Source organism: Hippoglossus hippoglossus, chromosome 24 (genome assembly GCF_009819705.1).
Source record: "Hippoglossus hippoglossus isolate fHipHip1 chromosome 24, fHipHip1.pri, whole genome shotgun sequence".
Lineage (NCBI taxonomy): Eukaryota > Metazoa > Chordata > Actinopteri > Pleuronectiformes > Pleuronectidae > Hippoglossus > Hippoglossus hippoglossus.
Genome location: NC_047174.1, coordinates 6,203,262 through 6,225,593, shown reverse-complemented (window position 1 = coordinate 6,225,593; position 22,332 = coordinate 6,203,262). Strand labels below are relative to the sequence as shown.

Here is a 22,332-nt window from a genome sequence, read left to right as displayed (position 1 = left end):
TGTTTGTGTGTCTTTGTGTGGAACTGTGTGTTAGGTCAGATTAACAAATGGTAAGGCCGGTGGCAGGCTGAATAACAGCATTAACCAGGGGACAATGGGAGCGTGGGACTAAGCCCTTTCACAACCTGTCTGACAGCTTGTGGCGTTGATGTCACCCTCTGACTCAGGCCGTTACCACCGCCGCTGTCACCCTGGACGCTTGGATGCATGACATCACCAATTGACACATATCACTCTCCACCGCTGCCTCTCCGCCGTCGTTCCTCTGCTCTCGGGCTCCATCCCTCTTTTGTCTTTGTCTCCAGTCGTTTGCATACTCATCAGCTTTTGTGCACTGAGGGCTTCCACGTGCGGCCTGCGAACGAGGAGCAGGAGAGCATGAAGGGACATCATTAGTTTCCCAAGGAGACTCGGATAAAGGGAGAGAAAACACGAGAACAAAGGTTGTAGAGTCATGTGATTTTTTTTTTTTTTAAGTAGTGATCTTAGCTGGAGATAGAGAGAGAATAATAATATATGGTACCACTCCATTTTCTGTCCCTTCATTTAGCAGATGATTAACCTCTCATACATGAATAACACCAGAATGTAGTTGTTAGCAGTTTTAAGAGCTTATTAGCATATTTACCAAACACCTTTAAGTTGATGCTGATGTATGAACAGATAATTATTGAAAAAATACAGTAAAGAACTGATAAAATAGAATGTTTTCCCAGGAAATGGTGAAAAATACTATTACTCATTAAATGTACAGTATATATAAAGTTTATAAACACTAAATAAATCTTAATTTCTGGTCCAGAAGTGGCTACTCTTTAAGCCACTAATGTGTAAATGTCAGATGCTACAATTTAATATATGGGTCATTGATGTGATGCCTATATTTTCTGTCCGACTGCATTTTCTTCTGTTAAAAAAAAGGTTTAAATACATAAAGAAGTACCATACATATGTAGTACCTGTCCCGTATATGTACACACTTTAAATTTCCAAAAAACATTGCAAAGCATTTGCATTTATATTTCCATCATAGTATACAAACAAACTTTGTCCGATGATGTCCATTTTATGAAATATCACGTGGTGCCATCAAGAAATGACCTATTTGGGACTTTGATGTTGAAATCCATTCAAAGACAGGAAGTGGCATCATAAACCATTTTGCCAAGGACCCATGGAAGCAGCAACAGGTTTGTAACTCTCTCTCAAATTTGGAAAAAAATAACCTTTTTCACAGCTGGTATGTAGTTGCCACATTTGGATATCATGTGGTATGACCTAAAAAAAACCTATGAATTCTAAGTTATTTCTAAAAAATATATATTTTGATTATAAATTTCATAGTGACCTTTTGTGCTGCCCTAGTTTGTTTTCTTTAGGTGGCCAATTCTGTGGCTGTAAATTTTGACTGAACTAGAAAAATATCATGTGGTGCGACCAAATGTGGTGCGACCATTGCAGAGTGTTTTACATGATAGATATATAATGAAAATCATCAGAGGGGTGATGCCTCCCCTGGGCATATAAACCCAGATCAGGTAATGCTAATGCTAATTTTCATATCGGGTTCATTTCATGATGACGACATCAAGACGTCATGTTTGCCTTTACATGATAACGAATGATTGGTTCCTCGAAATGAGCTTTAGATCGTGTATCTAATCTTGTCGGTTGCAAAAGTTAATGTAATACTATACCACATAGTCTTTTTCTGATTTGACAGTGACTTCATGATGATATCATTCCTATCATATGATCATGATCTGCTTTTCTGATCAATAGAAGCTTTAGGTTGTCTTTTCAGCTCGATTACATGAGGAGATATCTTGGGAAATGTGTTTTTCTGACCATGTTTTTGTGGATCTTGACCTTTGATCTGGAGGTACGCTTCCAAGTGATATCCCCACCAGGTTTGGTGAAAATCTGTCTATGTATTATTGAGTTAATCTGCACGCACACACACACACACACACACACCACACACACGTCATGATCTCAGTCTGATGTTATCATGATGGAAGATAACATCACTGCTATCTTTCCACTGTGTGCAAATTAATTTTTCATCTATAGCAAAATAGCACGATAACATGTTCGGCTCTAGCTTTTGGAAATGGCTTGAAACCAATAGAACCGACGTGTTGGGCCTGTTTGCCTTTACAAAGTGTTTAGTGTAAAAGCCCCTTAAGCAAAAGCCCTTTAAGATATTGTGTGTTCCATATTAACCACACTTAAGGCAAAAACTTACATTTGTTGACTCACATTGTTTCAGTCTCTCTCCCTCTGAAGTGAAACATCTTTCGAGAGCTGCGACAGCACGTGTAGAATAACATAGGAAGGAGGAAGCTTGAGCTCTTATACAGAAGCTCCCGTGGCCCTGAGGAGACAAAGGAAAGACCCTGAACACAGGGACTCCCGTTTCGATTTGAAAATCTCTTTGTTCCACATTTACGAAAAAAAAGACAAGATAATTGTGAACTAGTATTTTATTTTGGATGTCCTGTAATTTCAGACTTGTTTTACATGGTCTCAGTCTTGTCTTTCCTGCAGATATGATACAGCCCGATTCCCAAAACGCAGAGACAGCTGCCGCCAGAGGGTCAACCTGGGGGCGTCTGGCCGTGCAGAGCTGAAAGGCCCTGGCTCTCCATGCAGCAGGTGACCCCCCTGTCCTAGAGACAGTTGCTATTTAGACGTGATTAGCAGCGGGTGTTATTTATATTGTGTTATCCCTGTGTTTGTTTCAGAGGTTGAGGGCAGCGAGGACTTTTGATAACTTGCTGTACTCAGGGTGGGGGTGGGGGGGGGGGGGGGTTGGTGGTCACAGCTGAGAAGCTCGCTTTATAACCTCTAAGATAACGTTTTAATAAACAGGCTCTCACTGTGGGTGATGGGTATAAATATCAGGGGGACATCATCTAATACCCCGAGTCGTGTAAAAGCATCCATGTGTATGATACGCTTCCATTCTGCAGTCAGGTCAGAATTAAATTGGGCCTCCTCCACTGCAGGCTGAATGACAATATTTGCTATTCTCGAGATCATTATCTCATATTTCATCAAAGCATGAGCTAAAACCAAAATTGCAAGTGCACACGTACGTACGAGTTCGCCCCCCCCCCCCATCTCTGACGCTATGCACTATAAGCGTGAGCGTATATACGTGAGGGCGAATGTTTAAACTTTTACATCGTTAACCGAGCAATATTTGGTTGTTGCTAAGTGACCGTGCGGATGAGTCACCCCCTCCTCCGGCGGAGGGACACGCCAACATGAATGAATAATACTGAGCAGACGAGCCCAACTCGGAGGATACAGGGTTGTTATGAGTTCAGTGATGGAGCTGTTATTGTTCGGCATAAACCATACTTCTCCTGGTGATCCCTCATACTGGCTGCTCTCGTCTCACAGGCAACACTTAAAGAGACACGTGTGTGCTTTTATCACTCTCTCTCACACACACACACACACACACACACACACACACACACACACACACACACACACACACACACACACACACACACACACACACACACACACACACACACACACACACACACACACACACACACACACACACACACACACACACACACACACACACACTTTTTTCTTCTTTTAAATTTTCACCGCCTGCGATCATCATCTAATTTCAGCGGTTCTATAATAGTTCAGCTGGAAGTCCCCTTAGGGTTGTGGGATGACTTTAGAGCAGTTGGATATCACAAGATGATTTGTGAAATGTATTATAAATATATGTCCAAATATAATGTAGCCTTCCTACACGGGTACATTGATCTATGTTTTATTGGTTTAAGACGGCTCTTTCTTTTAATATGTTATTTCGGTCTTTAGGTCTTTATTCTATAATGTAAAGATCATCTTTCTTTCTCTGATTTGTTTGAGACAGTTGTTTGTCTATGTTTGTTTTTCTATCTTTGGTCCAGAGCCCGGTCTTTCAGTTTGAGAGCAGAACTTGTTGATTTCATGTTCAGATCTTGAAATGCTTTCACTCAAAACCATACGCTCGCACTCAAGTGGCCCGAGATTCCGAGAGCAGTGGAAACATCAACCGATTTGTCGGCAATTATTTAGTTTAACTCAGATTTTGTGTCCGATTTTGTTGGAAATGTTTTTGTTAAACTTTGACTTATTACCTTGTTAAACAAAGAACTTTAATCTGGTAATGTCATATAAATGTAATTTTAATTGTTCTGTAATAATTGTTCCTTAATGCTCTGTTGTCCCGTTTCCAAACGTAGCACAACATGAAATGTAAGAGACTTTTTCTCATAGATTTGCCAGTTGCTTCATTTTTTGACACATAAAACATGATATTTTGTTCGTATGTTCATGTTTAGATGAAAAATACCCACCTCTCTTTCTCTCTAGAGATGAAATCCAAGATGTGTTTACAATATACATGCTGCATACAGGTCTTATCAGATCTTCAAATATACGGCTGCATGTCTATTTTAGGGTTTTCTCCCCATGTGATGTTTCAAAACTAAAATATGTGTCAAACAAGTTTGTCACATTCTGTCAGTTTGTATAAAAGTGGAAGACATGCAATTGTTTTTCTAGCCAGTAAATAAAATATAAAAGAACAAAGGCAGTGATGGTGTGAGAGCGTTTCAGAGGGAGGCACCATAATGCATCGGCAGACTGGACTGACAGTCTTTTCTTGTGTCGTCTGTTTTCTGGGCTCTTGCAGCTCAGACAGTTTGTACAGTGACGGTCACAGAGTTCCAGCGTTAATCACGAACTGCGTGTTACACTGAAGCTGTGTCAGAGCTCGATTAAGATCTTGCTCATTCAATTAAATTGTCGAGTGAAGCGAACAAAATGGATTTAAAACGACGGCAAAAGAGAAAAATCAGACGAGTTTCGGGAGACGTTTGAAGCCGAGCGTTACACAGCAATGGACGGGAGGCTGATAAATATGCAGCAAGTAAACGGCCATAGGTTGACAGGCTGTTGAATCTTTGGCAGTTGGACATGCTGGACATGTTGCTTTTCAAGCTGTTGAGTCTGCAGTGGGCCCATCTGTGCCGTTCCCTCTCAGAAACTGTCGGCAGCAACATTTCTTCTCTTTCTGAAATCCTCAGCGTTGACAGAGATGTTAAGTTGGAGGCCAGATGGGATGAAGTACCTCTGGGAGCGCGGGGGGCAGTCTTTTGCATATTAAAGACTAAAAACAGCAATTAGCAAATAGGCTCATTTGTAATTCAAACACAGTCTCCTGAGTCTTGGATAAATGAATGTATGTATGACGACTGGTTTCCACGGTTACATAAGGTCGAGCTCTTCCTGTGCTGCTCTGAATGTGACATTGAGGCTGCACCTTGCTGCAGACAGGAAGTGGTTTTTGGGTTTTTTGATCTGGGACAGCGAGTATCGCACCACTATCAGTCACAGTTTCCATGCTGAGCAGAAAAAGAAAGAAAAGAGGGGGGTTTAACCACTTGACTGTGTTTTACATCAACGTTTGACATCTCACAACATGTGTGTGATCTTTGAACACACAGAGACACACGCACACACAACACTACAGTCTGTCATGTTTTCCACGGGCTGACATTTACAAAGGAAGACAGTTCATCTAACGATCTCGCAAAAAGGTAGAACATTTTTGTAAAACCTGTTTCTTTTCAAACCCTGTTGAACATCGAAATGAATAATAAAAGGCTTGTAACATCTATAAACATTTAATCAGCAGCAATCGTTTTACCATGCACCTGCTCCCGGTTTGCTGGGACAACACAATTAAGAAATAACTGGTATTGATGACACACAGCAAGAAGGTTCTGGGTTCGAACCCGAAGGTTTGCTGGTGGGCCTTTCTCTGTGGAGTTTACATGTTCTCCTTGTGTCTGTGTTGGTTTTCTCCAGGTGCTCCGGCTTCCTGCCCCTGTGAATGTGAGTGGGAATGTGTTTTGTCTCTATATGTCGACCCTGTGATGGACTAGAGACTTGTCTAGAGTGTGACCCACTTCAGGCCTAATGTGAGCTGGGATTGGCTCTAGCTCCCTTGTAACCCATGAAGGATAAGTGGTAGATTATGGTTGGATGGATGGATAATGGATAATGGATTGATGTATTGATGGTTGGATAATGGATGATTGATGGATGGATAGATGAAGAAAAAAAAAAATCCACTTGTAGCAATGAAAGTGTAATGAAACTTTTCTAATTTCATTGAAACATTAAATGGTCAAAGCACTGGGTCGAGGTTCTAGAGATACGTGGTGAATCTGAAACGACTTTGAGAACAAGACGAAACGATTACTAACCTTTAACTAAAACCACGATCATTACCGAACCCTTAACCAAAGAGCGTCAGTTGCTAAAACCCAACCAGACGTGGGATCTAAGACATGAACCTGGGCCTAAAGGGTCACGGTCCCACACTTTGCTCAGCTTGACCTTCATCCTACATCGTCCACAGTGTTGTCAGTGAGCTTGTGACGAAAAAAAACGAATTGGTAACATGTGAATGTACTAGAGTCATAAACACTGAGTCATTCCAGGAAGCAGCCTCACTTCCAGGTAATGCTGCTTCATTGTTCCCTGATCAACATCACTAACATGTCATTACAACAAACTCCCAAATCTCTGATCTAATCACTTTCAGTTTTGATGGTGTGAATCATCTTCTCGGTAATCCCTCTGGTGTTTGGTGACGCAACCGACTCATTCACTCTGTACTGAAGAAAAAGAGTAAAACATGAAAACGCTCAGTAAGACAAGGAACCTCACAGCGTCTGCTTGACAAACATTTGGCCACATGAAACCTGCCGCACTGGCAGAACTGGTTCAATTTACATAACTGCTCCGGCCGTCCTGTGTTTGAATTGCCAACGGATCTGTTTCGTGTCTGCTGCTCCTTCATCAACCTCTTATTTCTCACCTCAAGACCGTGGAACAATATCTAAACCTTTACTGACGCTGTTAATGTATTTTAATAATGTGCATATAATAATATATGATCTTTTGTTAAATCACTTCATATACTTCTCCTATTATAACAGAAATGTCAGTGTTATACACATTTTTACAACTTTTTCAATTAATAAACGATTACTTAACATCACTCAGATCCTGTATTCAGGTTAAAGTCCCAGTGTAGCAACTTACTCCATTGCAGTTAAAAGTCCTGCATTTAAAATACTACTGAAGTAAACATATAGACACATTATCAGATAAATATATTCGACATTGTTCACTGATATATTATTTTCTCTCACTGTTAGATCGTTTATTGCTGTGTCGCCGCCTTCGGAGGACGCAACCTACGTCCGAAATGAGACGGTCTGGTCTATGGAGGATTTCCTATTGATGCCACCAGTTTGTCCCACTCTTACCATTGCATCATTTCCCCCATTGTGGGACTAATAAAGGATTATCTTATCCTATTAGAAACTATTAGGACGCGAGGAGGATCCACCCATTGGATCCTTGATGTCGGTGCCGGTTTGAAACTAAAATGTAGTTGCGATGTAGCCTCTGTTTTCTTTAATTACAGGCTAATGCCCAAAATAGTAAATCTGCCTCTGAGTGTTATCTTTTTACTCTTCATGTACTTAATTATTTTACATTCACCTTTTGGATTTTACACAATTAAACACAGATTTCCCTTTTATTATCTGGCTCACTCATTAAAAAAAAAAACACAAAACAGTCAAAACAAAAAAACAGGACCAACGTATTGAACATATTTCTTTTGTGGTCCTGAACAAAGCAATAAACCAACAAAGGCCTGTGATGCTGGTTCTGTTCGTCTTTCTCTTCGCAGTGAAACAGGAGGCACTGGGAGTCCAATCTTTGATCAGCTGTGTCCATTTATAAATAACTGTACAGAGCGCTAAGAATAGGAGCAATAATACATGCCCTGCATTGTTCCAGGTTGCCAATGAGGATAAATAGAGAGCTCAGATCGTGGTCCGAAGCCAGCGAGACCCTCTCACCGCGACACAGGTCCTGTCATGAGGGGGCGCACAGTCAGCCAACTGGGCACTTGTTTTACAGCGCTCCTGCCAAAGACACCTACTTATTGGCCGCAGCCATGTCACCTCCCCACGCAGCACACAGGTCACTCTGTGTTGTCTCACACGGGCAAGAAACTGGCTTTAAAAAGAAAAGTGAGGTGGTGTTTTTTAAATTGATGAAATGAGTCAGAGAGGAAATTAAGCAACAGAGAGTCTGTGTGAGTCAAACAAGCGAGTAATGATTTATATAAGGAGGCTGGTCACAGTGACACAACTGCTTTAAACATCTAATGTCATTTAACAGAAAGACTATCTCACCTCAGTTTGGTTAATTGCTTAACACGAATAAAAACTGGTAGCGTCATGTGTGCGATAAAGGATTGGTTAGTATTTAAGTTAGAATGAGTCATATTCAGACTAAAGCACAAGGATAAGGCCTTTGAGTGGTGGGAAATATTAACAAACTGATGTAAAAGAGTGCGTAGGTGTGATGGCACATTATCAACAACATCAAACCTCGCTGTGGGTTTGGATTGTTTGACAACGCATGCTCTGCGTAAGCGATTTAAGTTGTAACTGCGACGTTGGGAAAAAAGTGCAGATATAATCCAGGAAGCAAATAATTTGTTGGGACAAATCTGACCAGCGAGAGGTGAAGAAATTTAACTTATGACAAATTGAGATGCTTTAATACAAGGAGAGACATGGATGACAAGATGTTTTTCAGTCCTGGACGTTTGTCTGTGTCTCTGTCTGTTAATATGCAGGAAATCTTAAGACCTTAACAAGTTTGGAGGAAATTTGGCAGATTGTTAGCTCACGCACCGGAGCTCAGGGGATTAAATGTGTCTCCAGATTTGGATGCAGGTCTGGATTAAGTGGCTGCTTAAACTGTTCTAAAAATGGGACGTCCCGGTGGCCTATAGTGGTTCGGACCATCTAGCTGCAGCATGCTGAGTCTCATCTCCTCTCATGTGTTTTCTGTGTACATTGCCACCGTTCAATTAAATAGACATACAGCTGAAAACAAGGAAAACAAGACAGAAAAAAGACGTGTAGACAAAATGTGGGAGGTAAAAATGCATAAATATAAGTAACAACGATCATACTATGTGTCAACTGAAAGAATAGAATATTACTACAACAAGAATACGACGATAACAGAGAGCAGAGTGCAAAAGGTGCTGTTAGAAATATTGAAATAGATTACTTTATATATAAAAGAGGTGGTTGTATTGTGTATGTATAATGAAAATATATAGCCTAAATTATAATGTAAAGTTACAATACATGTTTTAGTATTACATGGTTACCGCACATGATTCAACACATGATTGATTTAAGTGTCCTGCGTCCTAGGCACAGCAGATATGTAGAGTCTCAACCATCCGTCGGGGAGGCGTCTGATCGGTCCCTGAATCACTCTGCAGCCTAACAACAACAACAACAGCACACACACACAGCCAGAGTCATACAGGATGATCTTCAGAGACGAGACGAAAAGTCCTGCAACAGATGGTGTGGCCCCCCCGTGGACCCCTGATCTCAACATCATGGAGTCAGTCTGGGGTCACACGAGGAGACAGAGGACACTGAGACAGACTGAATCCACACAAGAACCGTGGGTCTACAGATGTTGGAACAAGCTGTAAATTACCTTCCAAGTACCTTGAAAAACTGTGCGCCAAGGAGATCCATGAATTATTCTCTTACAAATCAATGAAAATGTTTAAAAAGCTGGGTCTAAAGGGAGACAGTGTTTAAAAAGGATTAGAGGTAAAGATGTCTGATCTACTGAGCGCCCACATGGCTCAATTCAGCCTGGGTCGTTGATCACAAGGCCAAAACACATGATGACGCTAAGGTGCACAACTGAAGTTAAATGTCCCTAACATCTGCTGGTTGCCACTAACACCTGCTAACATCTGCTGGTACTTAAATTGTGCAGAAAACGTTCAGACGTGCAAGGAACATTCACCATCTAGTCCTATATTCTAAAATATATATTCAATTCAATTTTATTTGAATAGCGCCAAATCATAATAAACATTAGAAGGTCAAGACCTTAAAACGGATAGAGAAACACAAACGTTCCCACAATGAGCAGCCGACTGTGGAGAGATAAAACTCAATAACTGGAAGAAACCTCCAGTAGAACCAGACTCAATCTGCCTCGACCGGTTGGGGTGAGCAGAGAAAAAATGAGGAAAAGAGAGGAGAGAAGAGAGAGAGAGAGAGAGAGAGAGAGAGAGAGAGAGAGAAAGGGGGGAGAGAAGAGAGAGAGAGAGAGAGAGAGAGAAAGGGGGGAGAGAAGAGAGAGAGAGAGAGCGAGAGAAAGGGGGGAGAGAAGAGAGAGAGAGAGAGAGAAAGGGGGGAGTGAAGAGAGAGAGAGGGGGACCAGGAACAGTTGTGTCACCATCAAGTTTCAGCTCTGACTAGTTGTTATAATGAAAACAATCAGGATGATAATTATGGATGTAAAGATGTTATTAATGATAGCAGCAACAATTCATACAATAATAATAATAATAGTTGCTGCTGTTGTCTGTCTCATATAATTTTACTTTATTTGCCACTATAGATGAAGACGAGTGTTCTTTTAAGCCTCCATGTACAATGGACACTTTTACGAGCCGCACGCGAAGGCACCGCGGCGTCCTCCTCGAGCCTCCCGGGGAGACTTTTGATTGGCTGCCAGTGACATCATCGCTCCTTGTACTCCTGCAGCCCCGCCCACGAGGGGGGCGGGGCAGCTCAAACTTAATATTAATGAGGACGCGCATTGGCTGAGAGGCGCGTCCGTCCCCCGTGCGCGTCCTTCCGCGGGGCGGGCTCTCTCCCCCTCCGTGTTATTTCTAAGGGGGGAAGCAGGGACGTAAAAGTACTAAAGAAAAAAAACAAAAAAAAGCCCCAGAAGACGATGTGGCCGATCCACGACACGAGGATGGACTGAATGGAGGCGACGAGTGTCCGCCAGCGGAGAACGAACCCAGCGACGGTCCCCCGGTAAGACGGAGACACAAGTTTGGTGATGAAGTGTCCAACGCGCAAGTTTGGTCTTTGAAATGCACAGTCATAGACATTTCTATAATTAATGAAGAGGAATGTAGAGTCTCCGCAACCATTTTGGCACGGTCAGTGTTTTTGAGTGTTATTATTGTTATTATCATCACCGCGATGTTATTATTATTATTATTACGTCTCGCCGCGCGTTGAGAGTTTTATTCCGGCGTTTGTCTCTTATTTCTTTTATTTTGACACAAAGTTGCCTTCCCTGCCTTTAAGGAATGCAGCCATTGCCTTTATCTTTTATTTATTTCCATTCATTTTGCTGTATTCAAAGCTCGGTGGTGTTGAAGTGATATTTCCTCCAGCTCATCTGCCTCCTCCTGGAGCCACATCACATTCTGGACACGTTCTCATGCCGGTTTCTTCAATGAATTTTTTGGCCATGAATGATTTCTGCTGGAGCTCAACCTGCAGCGATGCTCGGCTCTTCTTTTTTTAATATTTTTAACGTAATGACATGTTTTTTAAATGAAATGCACCTCTGGCTGCTGATCAGAGGGAAATAACACCCCATCCTTCTTCTTCTCTTTTTTTTTTTTTGTACCTCGACTTTCCTTTTGGGGAGAGACCAAACTGCGGCGTAGCGTTGATGCAGTATTTTATCTTTTTTTTTTTTTTGGAGCTTTGGATCAGACAGAGCAGAGTTAGGAGAATGAAATTCAACATCACTCGCATGTACAGTAGATGTGGAGGATGATTCATGTCCAACACTCTGATTCAGTTAAGACTCACTGTTTATTATTAGTGACCAGTTTGTCACATGTAAATCCTCCCTCCAACTTGGGTGTTGCCCTGCAGGTGATGACACCACTAATAGACCTGTCCTAGTTTGTTGATCAAACACACAAGACGTTGGCCTGTGTGTTCTCTGCTCCTTCACTCACAGCCTCCGTCTGTTGGTGCAGAATTCATGTTTTGTCTCGTCCCTGTCCCCCACAGAGCGGCTTGTTGAGTTCTCCGTAGACGTCCAGCCCTCGGCCTCCCCATGCCTCCATCTCCTCTTGACGACAGAATTGTGGTGGCGCTGCCAAGGCCGATCCGACCTCAGGAACTCCAACTGCGCCTGGACACCAGCTACCTGGACTCCATCGCCAGCAGCGGCAGCAGCAACAGCAGCAGCAGCAGCAGCATCAGCAGCATCAGCAGCAGCAGCAGCATCAGCAGCAGCAGCAGCAGCATCAGCAGCATCAGCAGCGAGACCGTCATCAGCACCACCGTGGTGAAGATCCGGGCGACGGCCAATCTTGTAACGTATATGCCCTCATCCAAGGGCTCCACGCGCTCGTTGTCGTGTGGATGCAGCAGTGCCAGCTGTTGCTCTGTGACAACCTATGAGAAGGACAGCCAGAGCCTCAGCCACAGCCAGGTGAGCGCCAGCAGCCCCAACCTCAGCTATGCCGGGCCCCCCACCTCAATGGTCAGCAACCATGAAGCACTAAGCACCCCCAGTCTCACCTCGGGCACCCTGAAGGCCGTTTCCACCGTGAGGGTCATCCATCCCAATGAGCTGGCCAAGCGGATGACCTGCTGCCCCATGGGCCACCCCATCGGGCCCATGCCGGTCATCATCGACTGCCGGCCCTTCATGGAGTACAACAAGAGCCACGTGCGGGGGGCCGTGCACATCAACTGCTCCGACAAGATCAGCCGGCGGCGACTGCAGCAGGGCAAGATCACTGTGCTGGACCTCATCTCCTGCCGCGAGGGCAAGGACTCCTATAAGGGCATCTTCTCCAAAGAGATTGTGGTTTACGACGAGAGCACCATGGACCCCCACCGGCTGACGTCCTCCCAGCCCCTGCATGTGGTCCTGGATTCTCTTAGGAGGGAGGGCAAGGACCCCATCATCCTCAAAGGTACCGTTTAAGTTGATTATCAGAGTTTGGACAAATAGGTGGTCAACTAAGGAAGGTAAAATGGCTTTCAAGCGTTAAAAGATCTAGAAAACCACAATTTTATGGGCTAATATAAACAGATATGAAAATAGCACATGAGAAAGTGCCTGTTCAACTATGACCTTTATTGTTTTGGTCAGCTGATATCGTCGGTCAACACACTGACTGTGGTTGTGTCATCCTGTTAGCATGACAGCAGTTATAACCCCAACTCATATGAATGAAGCCTGTACGCTCGCTCCGTCTCCATCACCCTCCTACATGCACACATGCACCCGCTTTCTATATTGCACATATTGAGTATTTTGCAGGGAGTGAGAAGCAGCTGTTAGTAAATAAGGCGGGCCTGTTGAGATAGCAGTCCCTGGGCCGCTGCCATGTTTTCTATCTTTGGTGTGTGAGCGTGCGTTAGACGCTGGAGCGGTACAGTATGTAGTGTAGCGGGGGGGGGGGGGCTGGGCTGTGAGTATTTTTTTTCCCTGAATGCCTCCCAGTCTCGGTGTAGCTGTAAGATCAGAGCACCTTGATCTCCTCTCTCCGTCCCCCCGGTCCTCCTGTGCACTTTGATGGACGAGGCTGCATCAGCGTCTGGTTGAAGCTCGCCTCAGTGGGAGGAACCGGCAGACGGCGCCGTTCTTTCTTCCCCTGGTTTAAGTCTTGCAAAATGCAACGCCGTCCTCTCTGGTGAGGGAATCAAACGGCTCAAACTCTGTTATTACAAGTCATGTGTCAGGGATTGACAATATCTCCCATGTGTTTATATGTTTGATTGCAGCATTGACTTCCTCCCATGTAATCAAACATTTTGTATTTATTTTATTGTTCATATTTCACCAATACCTGGACAAACCAGTTGTGTCCGTAATAATTATCACTGCTAATAATCCTTTATTTATGTCTAAATATATTGGTGATTGATTATTCACTTCCTTAAAATAACTGACCTTTCTAACCAGGGGAAGTGGGCATGGAACATTGTTGTCACAAACATGTACAGTATATATGCTGCTGAAACATATATATGCTCCACTGGAAACACAAAATCTCTCCATCTTGAACCTGCGGCAGCACATAGCAGCAGTGATAAGTTACATGTATCCGTCAGAATTGCCATAAACAACATGTCAGCGGTGTCGGAGGGTGTAGGGTAAGTGCTGGAAACAGCGGGTCAGAGGCCTAGCAGGTCAGAACCCGTCATTTCTAAGCAGGAACTGAGCCACCGGCTTATGAAAGTGATAGAGACACAAATCATATTTCCCTCTGTGATTTCGGGCCAAGATGATGACGGAAGGTCACACTCGACAGATTTCATCTGACAGCGACTGGAGATCCTGTTAATTGCAGTTTACTCAGTTTAGAAAAGTGATATTTATCAGCTGAGTTTGAACAGAAAAGAAAGATGCTGGTTTGTGTGTGTTCGACAAATGTGCTGCATCAAGAGAGCAACATATTTATCTGACAAACAAACAAACAAACAAACAAACAATAAAACACTGTAGTAAAAACAATGTCCCCATTACATTGGTCAGGACATCACAGAGCACACTTTCTTACCTGCTTAGTACATATCCAAATATTTGTAAACACAACATTGACATATTTAAATCATATTAATATGAATCTAGGCAGTTGTGTCTCAGTAAGAGTAAGAGCGGGTCGTCCATCAACCAGAAGGTTGGTGGTTTGATCCCCGGCTCCTTCAGTCAGAAGTGTTATTGGACAAGACACGGAAGCCTTAAGTATATAAAGTGTTTTGAGTGCTCGATAAGATTATGGAGTTCTAATGTGGCTAAGGTGAATATACATCAGAAACTATTCAGAGTTGTGTTTCTGGAACCTCATGAAAATAAATCCAGTATTCACTCTTAGTTCTGGTCTCCACCAACTCTGTAGACCAGCTAGTCGCTAACTTCTTCCTGTCGTTTGGTGCTGAACAGTTGTTTATCAGATCTTTTTAGCTAATTACATCTGCTAGTAGCTGTAAACAAAACCTGAAGTGACAGAGGAAATAAAAAGTGCAAAGTTATGAATTTGAAAACCAAAAATGATGAGCTAAAAGTGGCTAAAATGCTTCATAGAGTTAAGACAAATTGCTGAGTCAGGGGATAATTCTGTATGGGTGGGCTAAATACAATAACATTGAAAAATAACTTTACCATATGAATACATTCACATATTGATAGACCTTTGGACTCCACTGTATAGTTTGGTTCTTAAATGCGACATATCATCCATTTTCACTACTCCACAAGTGGCTAGCTAAAGTATTATTGGTCAAACATTCAGCGGTTGCACGATAAGGCTATTGTATTAAAAGATAAACATGGAATAAATCATAAAATGACTGTTAAACGTCCTTCGTGAATACAGCTCCGTCTTATGAACTCAAAATAACTGGACAAATATCAATACCAGTGGAAATCACCCCAGTGTGTTTGGTGACATTGCTCCTGTAAGTACTTCCCTTTCTAGAGTGAAGTTATTACCACAACATCCCACCGTAGCGAGCGGGGCCAGTATCACAGTATCTACAGAATTACGTCTTTGTTCACGGTGAACAATCAGGCTTTTTTTTCTGTTAACCACAGTTGACAGGAGATCCCCAGCTGCTCGGGCACCACGGGGAATTTGTGCGATGACCTCACGTGCCATGATGTCAACTCTTGCCATGAAAAAGACATGAACTGATACTGTGTGTGTGTGTGTGAGACACTTTCCACCCCTCCCCACAACTCCTGTGCTGAAGGGAAACTTCGGCATCACTGGCAACAGGTGCAAACCAGTTATTTGGAGAAGTGCAAGATGCCCAGTGAGAATATATTAAACATTTACTACGTCTGTTTACCTGCGGTATTACAAGGGGGGGGTTTCTCATGTTGTCCACCGAGTGGAAACTGTCTTAGGAGCTATTTTGGCCAGTGTCTCTGGGTTCTCAAAACAGACTTGACTGGGACTGACGGCGGTTGTTAGTGGAAACAGTGCTGATCCGTCCATATTGATTTCATATCCAAATAATGGAGACATTCAGATCACAACCTAATGTCACAGTGTAGTCGTGAGACTTGAGGATTTCTGTAATGTCTCAGTGCTTCTGAGCTCTTTAAAGACAGTTGCTTTTATCAGGTGTGTTTCCAAAGCTCGGTTTTCCTACCCAGTTGTAATGTTGTGGACAGAAGTACGCATGTGTGTATTTTTAGTAGGGAACACACCAGTGGGAAGCTAGCTCCATGCTCAAGAGACTGAAAACTGCAATTTTGTGTTTAAACCAGCGCTGTGGCATAAAAAAAGAAAAATAAAGTAATCATGAAAATGCTGTCCGACAGTTTCCTCGATATTCAACTTAAAGATTTGACTTTATGTTCAGTCAAACTGTGTTTACTCAAAGTCCTGCTCGGTCTGTTTGTCTTCTCAGGAGGCCTTAGCTGCTTCAGGCAGAGCCACGAGAACCTGTGCGAGCATTCGCTGCACCTCCGCGAGGGCTTGGACACGGGCGCCGCCGCTGGCCTGACGGGGCCGCTACCTCACTCCCTGCCCTCCACCCCGGACATAGAGAACGCAGAGCTGACCCCAATCCTGCCCTTCGTCTACCTGGGGAACGAGCACGACGCTCAGGACGCCAACCTGCTGCAGCGCTTGAACATCGGCTACATCCTGAACGTCACCACCCACCTGCCACTCTACCACTACGACACGGGCCTCTTCGTCTACAAACGCCTACCCGCCACCGACAGCAACAAGCAGAACCTGCGGCAGTACTTCGAGGAGGCGTTTGAATTCATCGGTATGGAAACTGTCACTCGCATTAGAAGTTTGAACGGCAGACGTGTGACATCTTTATGTGTTTTGACCTTTTACGACAAAGCAATGTGACACTTTCGGGTTCCAGAGTAAAACCAAAAGACAAAGTCAAGAATTGTCTGGAAGAGGTTGAACTTTCTATTGAGTAATATGAAAACAAGCAGAATTGAGAGAATAGTAAGAAAAACAAAGTGATTGCTACAAATAGTAAAAATATGATTGTTTCCATTCATTAGCCGTCAGATTCATCTTCTTAAATTCTAGTTTGTGGACCACTAAGCTGAAAGCAGGGTGTAGGAAGGAAGAATCATGAATTATAATACTGTGAAATGAATTGTGAGGTCCTCTCTCTTTACATCCCCTGAATACAGAAGATTTATATTTATGGAAAATGTATGACCAAATTGACATTACTCTGAAACTATGGATTTTTGAGACATGCATTTAAAAGATAATTACACGTTAAGAACACAGTTATAACCTTTGTTTATCTGTAAAACACTAAAAACTAGGACAACATGGTGACTCGAGATGTTTCAATCCATCATATTTCTCAGTACCAAACACTAATCCAGTACCTATGGTCTCTTTTCCCTGAATTCAAACTGTATAAACGTTACTGCAAAGAACTACGGGATATGAGTTGAAACTGAGTTGATCTCCCTCTCGACTGAAGAAACAGTGAATTTAGTTTCGTCGTTATCGAAATTTAAACTTGATAAGTCACATCAGGCCAAATGCTCATTTGATTACTGATTATTGAGCCACCTAATAAAGTTTGTATCGAGGCAGATACTGATCTGATGGACCTGATCTGTGCGTTGAATCCCTAATGGCGGCTTAGAGGTTTGTGCTGTCGCTGCTTGGCAAGAAAGTTTTTCTGTCGGATTCTTGAATGGTCCTTTCTAGAGATTAAAAGTTAGTTTTTATAAGTTTACCTAGTTGAACTGAAGGTTTCAAATGGCAACTGTTTAGTTTGTGAATTCGATTTTCAACAGGGTGTGTTTTGACCAGTGCATATTGACACCGACACTTAACAAAATATTGTTTTAATTTCAAGTAATTGGCTCATTTAATCAAGAAATATCTGAGGAGGGACTGTAGCTACATTGTGTTTGGTGGTGATAACAATATATCATGTCTGAACTTCCCCTCGGGAAACAAAGCGTTTCTTATGTTGTGTTTTAATTATTTTACTGTTCCTCTCCGCAGAGGAAGCACATCAAGCAGGTATGGGCCTTCTGATCCACTGCCAGGCAGGCGTGTCTCGTTCAGCCACCATCGTGATCGCCTACCTGATGAAGCACACCTGGATGACCATGACAGACGCCTACAAGTTTGTCAAGACCAGGAGGCCCATCATCTCCCCGAACCTCAACTTCATGGGCCAGCTGCTGGAGTTCGAGGAGGACCTGAACAACGGGATAACGCCGCGGATCCTCACGCCAAAGCTGATCGGTGTGGAGACGGTTGTCTAAACGAACCCCCCCACCCCCCACCCCCACCCCCCGTGTCCGACTTGATGCTAAAACTTCCGCTCGCTGTTTTTCAAGAGAGGCCAGCTAGTTTGGAGCGTGAGAGAGAAAGAGAGAGACGATGTGTTCTTCTCGAAATCTCCTCACGCTCATTGTGGACTCTCTGGAGGTGCCAAAGCTCTGGGTCAGCGGTGATGACAAATGCCAAAAAATCCCTGCTGTTTGGACCTGGACGATGTCCCGGAGGAGACGCTGGAGAGAGAGAGGAGGCGGTTAGTGGCGAGATTTCCATTTGGGACCGCAGAGGAGCGAATATGAGGGGAAAAGAAAATCTGAAAAATATACTACGTGCTTAGGGACAATTACTGACAAAAGAAAAAACTCTTAAAGTTCACACTGTGGCACAGAGTTTATGTTTGCCGACTCAGGCGGGAGTTGGCCACGGCAGTGCCTGTCAAAAAAGAAAAAAAAATAGATGAAGACATGTTTGGTGTGTTAATGTTGTTGTTCTATTTTTATACAGGGGTTTATGGGGTGACCATGACGAGCCCACCGTGGCTCACTGTGCAATAATTTCAGAGTGGAATGCAACTGAGACCTTGATCTTATGTGTATATATGGGTTACGATTACGAAACATTTCCAGCTCTTTGCTGAAAAACCATTTTGATGTTATTGTGAATACTGTCCTTCAGTTCTGTACGTTTATGTTGATGGTGCAGACGGTTATGCTGTAATATTTGGCGCAGATGTGTGCACGAGACAGAAAAAAAAAGGGTTTTATTTTGTTTTCAGTGAGCTTATGTGTGTGTCGGTCAAACCCACAAGTTCATATTTCACGTGTTTGCTTCAGTATTTTCATTTTGCCATTCCTGCATCTACAGAAGCATATATTTTAGCAATATATATATTATATCAGACAGCCATAAGCGCTTTTATTTTATGCAGAGGAGAGAACACTTTGAAATAAACAGAGAACATTGTAAAACAGGGCTACCGGTGATGTTTAATGTAACAGAGCGGAGGAATTTCACTGCCTGCTTCTGTCTCCTCTGCTCTTTTTGCTTTTCGCTCTAACTCATTCATGGGCCAGCTCTGTTGTAACGTACCCATGTTACCGTCCCATTGTGGCTCCATGTTATGTTTTAATTTTTTGTATTAATGCACTTGATCCCTTCTAGAGTAGCAGAGTCGAGGTGCACACTTCAAACAAACACACGCCTCCTCCCGAGGGTCACAGCTTTGGTTTGAGCAGCGTGACCCTGGTTTTAATCTTTTTGCAACTCTCCGTCACTGACACTAAGCTACAGTTAAGTGAGCTCTCCAGCCTCACGAAGGGTCGAGAGCTGCCGTCACGTGCTGTTCTAGTGCCTCTATCAATGCCTTAATTCATGTGTCTCCAGTGGGCCTGCGCACGGTGCACCATCACGTGCAGGCGGCTGCAGATCACACACCGAATTTGTTTTGCCCCCCAGTTAAAAGCTGTGTGTAACATATACAGAATGATTCCTGCAAATCCCGATAAACGTGCAGAGCTTTACAGAGCTGCATTCAGAGATGCAAAAAAAAAAAAAAAAAAATCCTTGAGGTGAAAATAACCATTATGTAACTAGGAAGGAGAAGCTGTGCACCACCGTGAATTGTAAATCAACTTGGCACTTAATCGTAGCGTCGTCAAAAGTACACGCACGCAAAGTTTACCCAGCACCTGAAAATACTCATCTTCGACCCATTTTACACACAAGTACATATCTAGACAGACATGAAGAGGAAAGACTTAAAAAAACAAATCTCAACTTAATGGTGCAACTTCTTCATGCCTTCATTCCTCGGCCTGCGGTGGACTTGCTGTTTGACCATGCGTACAACGGACAACAACTCAGTTTTGATTGACAGACCCCTCACGGCTGCAGTGGTATACTTTTTGTTTAAAAAGAAAAAAAACTGAGATTTTAAGAATTAAGTTGTAATTTAATGAGAAAAAAAAGTCATAATTTACACCATTATGACTTTACTCTCGTAGTATTGTGACTGTATTCTTGTAAAATTACGACTTTATCCTGGTAATATTACGACTTTATTTTGGTAATATTACGATTTTATTCTTGTAAGAGTAACTTAATGCTCGTAATATTCCTACTTGAGTCTCAGATTTTCTTCCCTTGAAGTGGCCCTAATACTCCATCGTACTGTCCAGTTGTCTGTTGTTAGATAAAGGCATAAAATGAAGCACAGTGCTAACACCATCATTGTCGAAGAACTAGAAACATGTATTTTTTTGCAAATATCTCTCTGTGAACTGTTCTATCGTCTCAAATGAACCCAGTGTTTTCAGAATGAACGGAGTGCTCGTAGCATAACGAACACAAACACACTCAGTCAGGCTTTACGACACCAACATCCACAACAATAAGCTTCGAAAAATCCCTCATGTGAAAATTCATGCTATGCAAAATGAAACTGTAACAGTTCGGCGTTTCTGAACCCCGACCATCATTAAAATCACATTTTTGAGGTGTGTGCGAACATTTCAACGTTAACGCATGAACAGGTTCGCAGCCTCGGATTGAAGTGAGTTTTACGTATGACTTATCGACAGGAACGTTAAAAACAAATGTTTGTGTGGGGGGGCGTGTCCTCACTTGTATTTTTGTTGCGGTTGTCATTGGTGTTTCTACTGGTGCTCCACGATATATTTGAATACGAGAAAAAAAAAGGAAAAAAAAGGTATGTAACGACCATTTAACACACGTTTGTAGCTTGTGCGTTTATTTTCAGTGATTCGCAAAAAAAAAACACAAAGGAAAAAAGAGAGTGCTTATCATCTGAACCAGTGTTATATAAGAATACTGTACCTTTTTTTGTCCCATCTGCCGGTTCCTACGACCGCAGCGGCACATGGCTTTTTTTGTATGTAGCGATCTATTTGACTGAACAATGTAACCGTCGTACTGTAAATTACTCTCTCCGGTTGGAAAAGAAGCATGCTGTGTGCTCCTGGTCTGTGAGGGACACTCGCAGCCGTTATGGTGCTGTCCGTCTTTCCCACACTGCTCTTTCTGTAGAGGTCACAGCCTGACTCACGGCTCCGAGAGACGCCTGGGACTGCTCCGTTTTATTTGGAAACACAGTTCTGTATTAGAACAATATCAGGCTGTGCACTCTTTTACAACTAGACTTGTTTAAGAGTCTCCACTTTGGGCTTCGCTCTACAAGTCTCCGTATCTTTCTCGTGTCTGTAGTCAATGGTCAAGTATATACAGTATATAAATATATATCTATTTTCTTTGTATGCATATATTCATTACTATTTTTGCACTGACCTACGGACAGATGGATTTATTTTTTTCCACAAAGGGTGCTATTATAACGGAGGCCTTCTCCCACACCTTTTTGCATGACTTGCTCAAAAATTCCTCAACTGGTCTGTCATCTCTCCTACTCTTCTCCTACTACTCCTTGAACTGTTGCAATTGAAGCACTGTAATTTTGTAATCCCTACTTGTGAGCTTTGAAATAAACAGGGAGGCTTCAAGTTTGTTTTGGCGTCCGGGAGGTTTATTTTCTCACGATTTCTCTCCTGCTGCAGAGGGACTCGTTTCTTTTTTTAGTTACTCAACGAATAAAGTAGAAATATGTTTCTGATTTGGTTCAGTGTTCTGGCATGAAGTGAAAATATTTGTAAATGTGCCAGATGTTTCATGTGGGACTGAAGTGTTTAAAGCTGCTATAACCGATATATTTATAACAATGGATCAAATGACTGTGTTTACTGTGAAAGGGATCGCTCGTAGTGATGAACCCTTGGAGGATTATAAATCAACTCCGCAGTTTCTCTCAGCTTTATGAAAAGTCTGAGGATCTTTCAGCTCATTATTTTGGTTTTTGGGTTCACAACTTCATAGTTTTGGTTTTGGGACGTTTCCGGCAGCTCTTTTCAATGAAAAAGCTCCAAAATCCGCCTGCTCAGCACCAAACTGCAGATATTCAGACTAATTGTTGAACATAGTGGAGGATTTAACAGCTTACAAGACCTTAGAGCTTGTTGAAGACCAAAACAGAGCTGAAAGGAGACTTAATATTGATATCACATTCTTCAGGTGGA

The 22,332-nt window shown here is 42.7% G+C and overlaps 1 protein-coding gene and 1 long non-coding RNA gene across 3 annotated transcripts; one reads left to right on the top strand and one right to left on the bottom strand.

The window, feature by feature from the left end:
- Positions 1–15,797, bottom strand: LOC117758342. Its single transcript, XR_004613267.1, has 3 exons — positions 15,647–15,797; positions 3,431–3,437; positions 1–11 (listed from the first exon to the last, which is right to left on the bottom strand). It is a non-coding gene; the product is annotated as an uncharacterized LOC117758342 (long non-coding RNA).
- On the top strand, positions 10,789–21,767 carry dusp10 (dual specificity phosphatase 10). Of its 2 annotated transcripts, none has more exons than XM_034579941.1 (4): positions 10,789–10,997; positions 12,000–12,916; positions 16,368–16,736; positions 17,966–21,767. In XM_034579941.1, exons 2-4 carry the CDS (start codon positions 12,046–12,048, stop codon positions 18,229–18,231), a joined length of 1,506 nt encoding a protein of 501 aa, XP_034435832.1. In that variant the 5' UTR covers positions 10,789–10,997; positions 12,000–12,045; the 3' UTR covers positions 18,232–21,767. The 2 variants fall into 2 exon arrangements, with proteins under 2 accessions (XP_034435832.1, XP_034435833.1); XM_034579942.1 differs by having other exon boundaries at positions 10,989–11,125.
- The last annotated feature ends 565 nt before the right edge of the window (positions 21,768–22,332 follow it).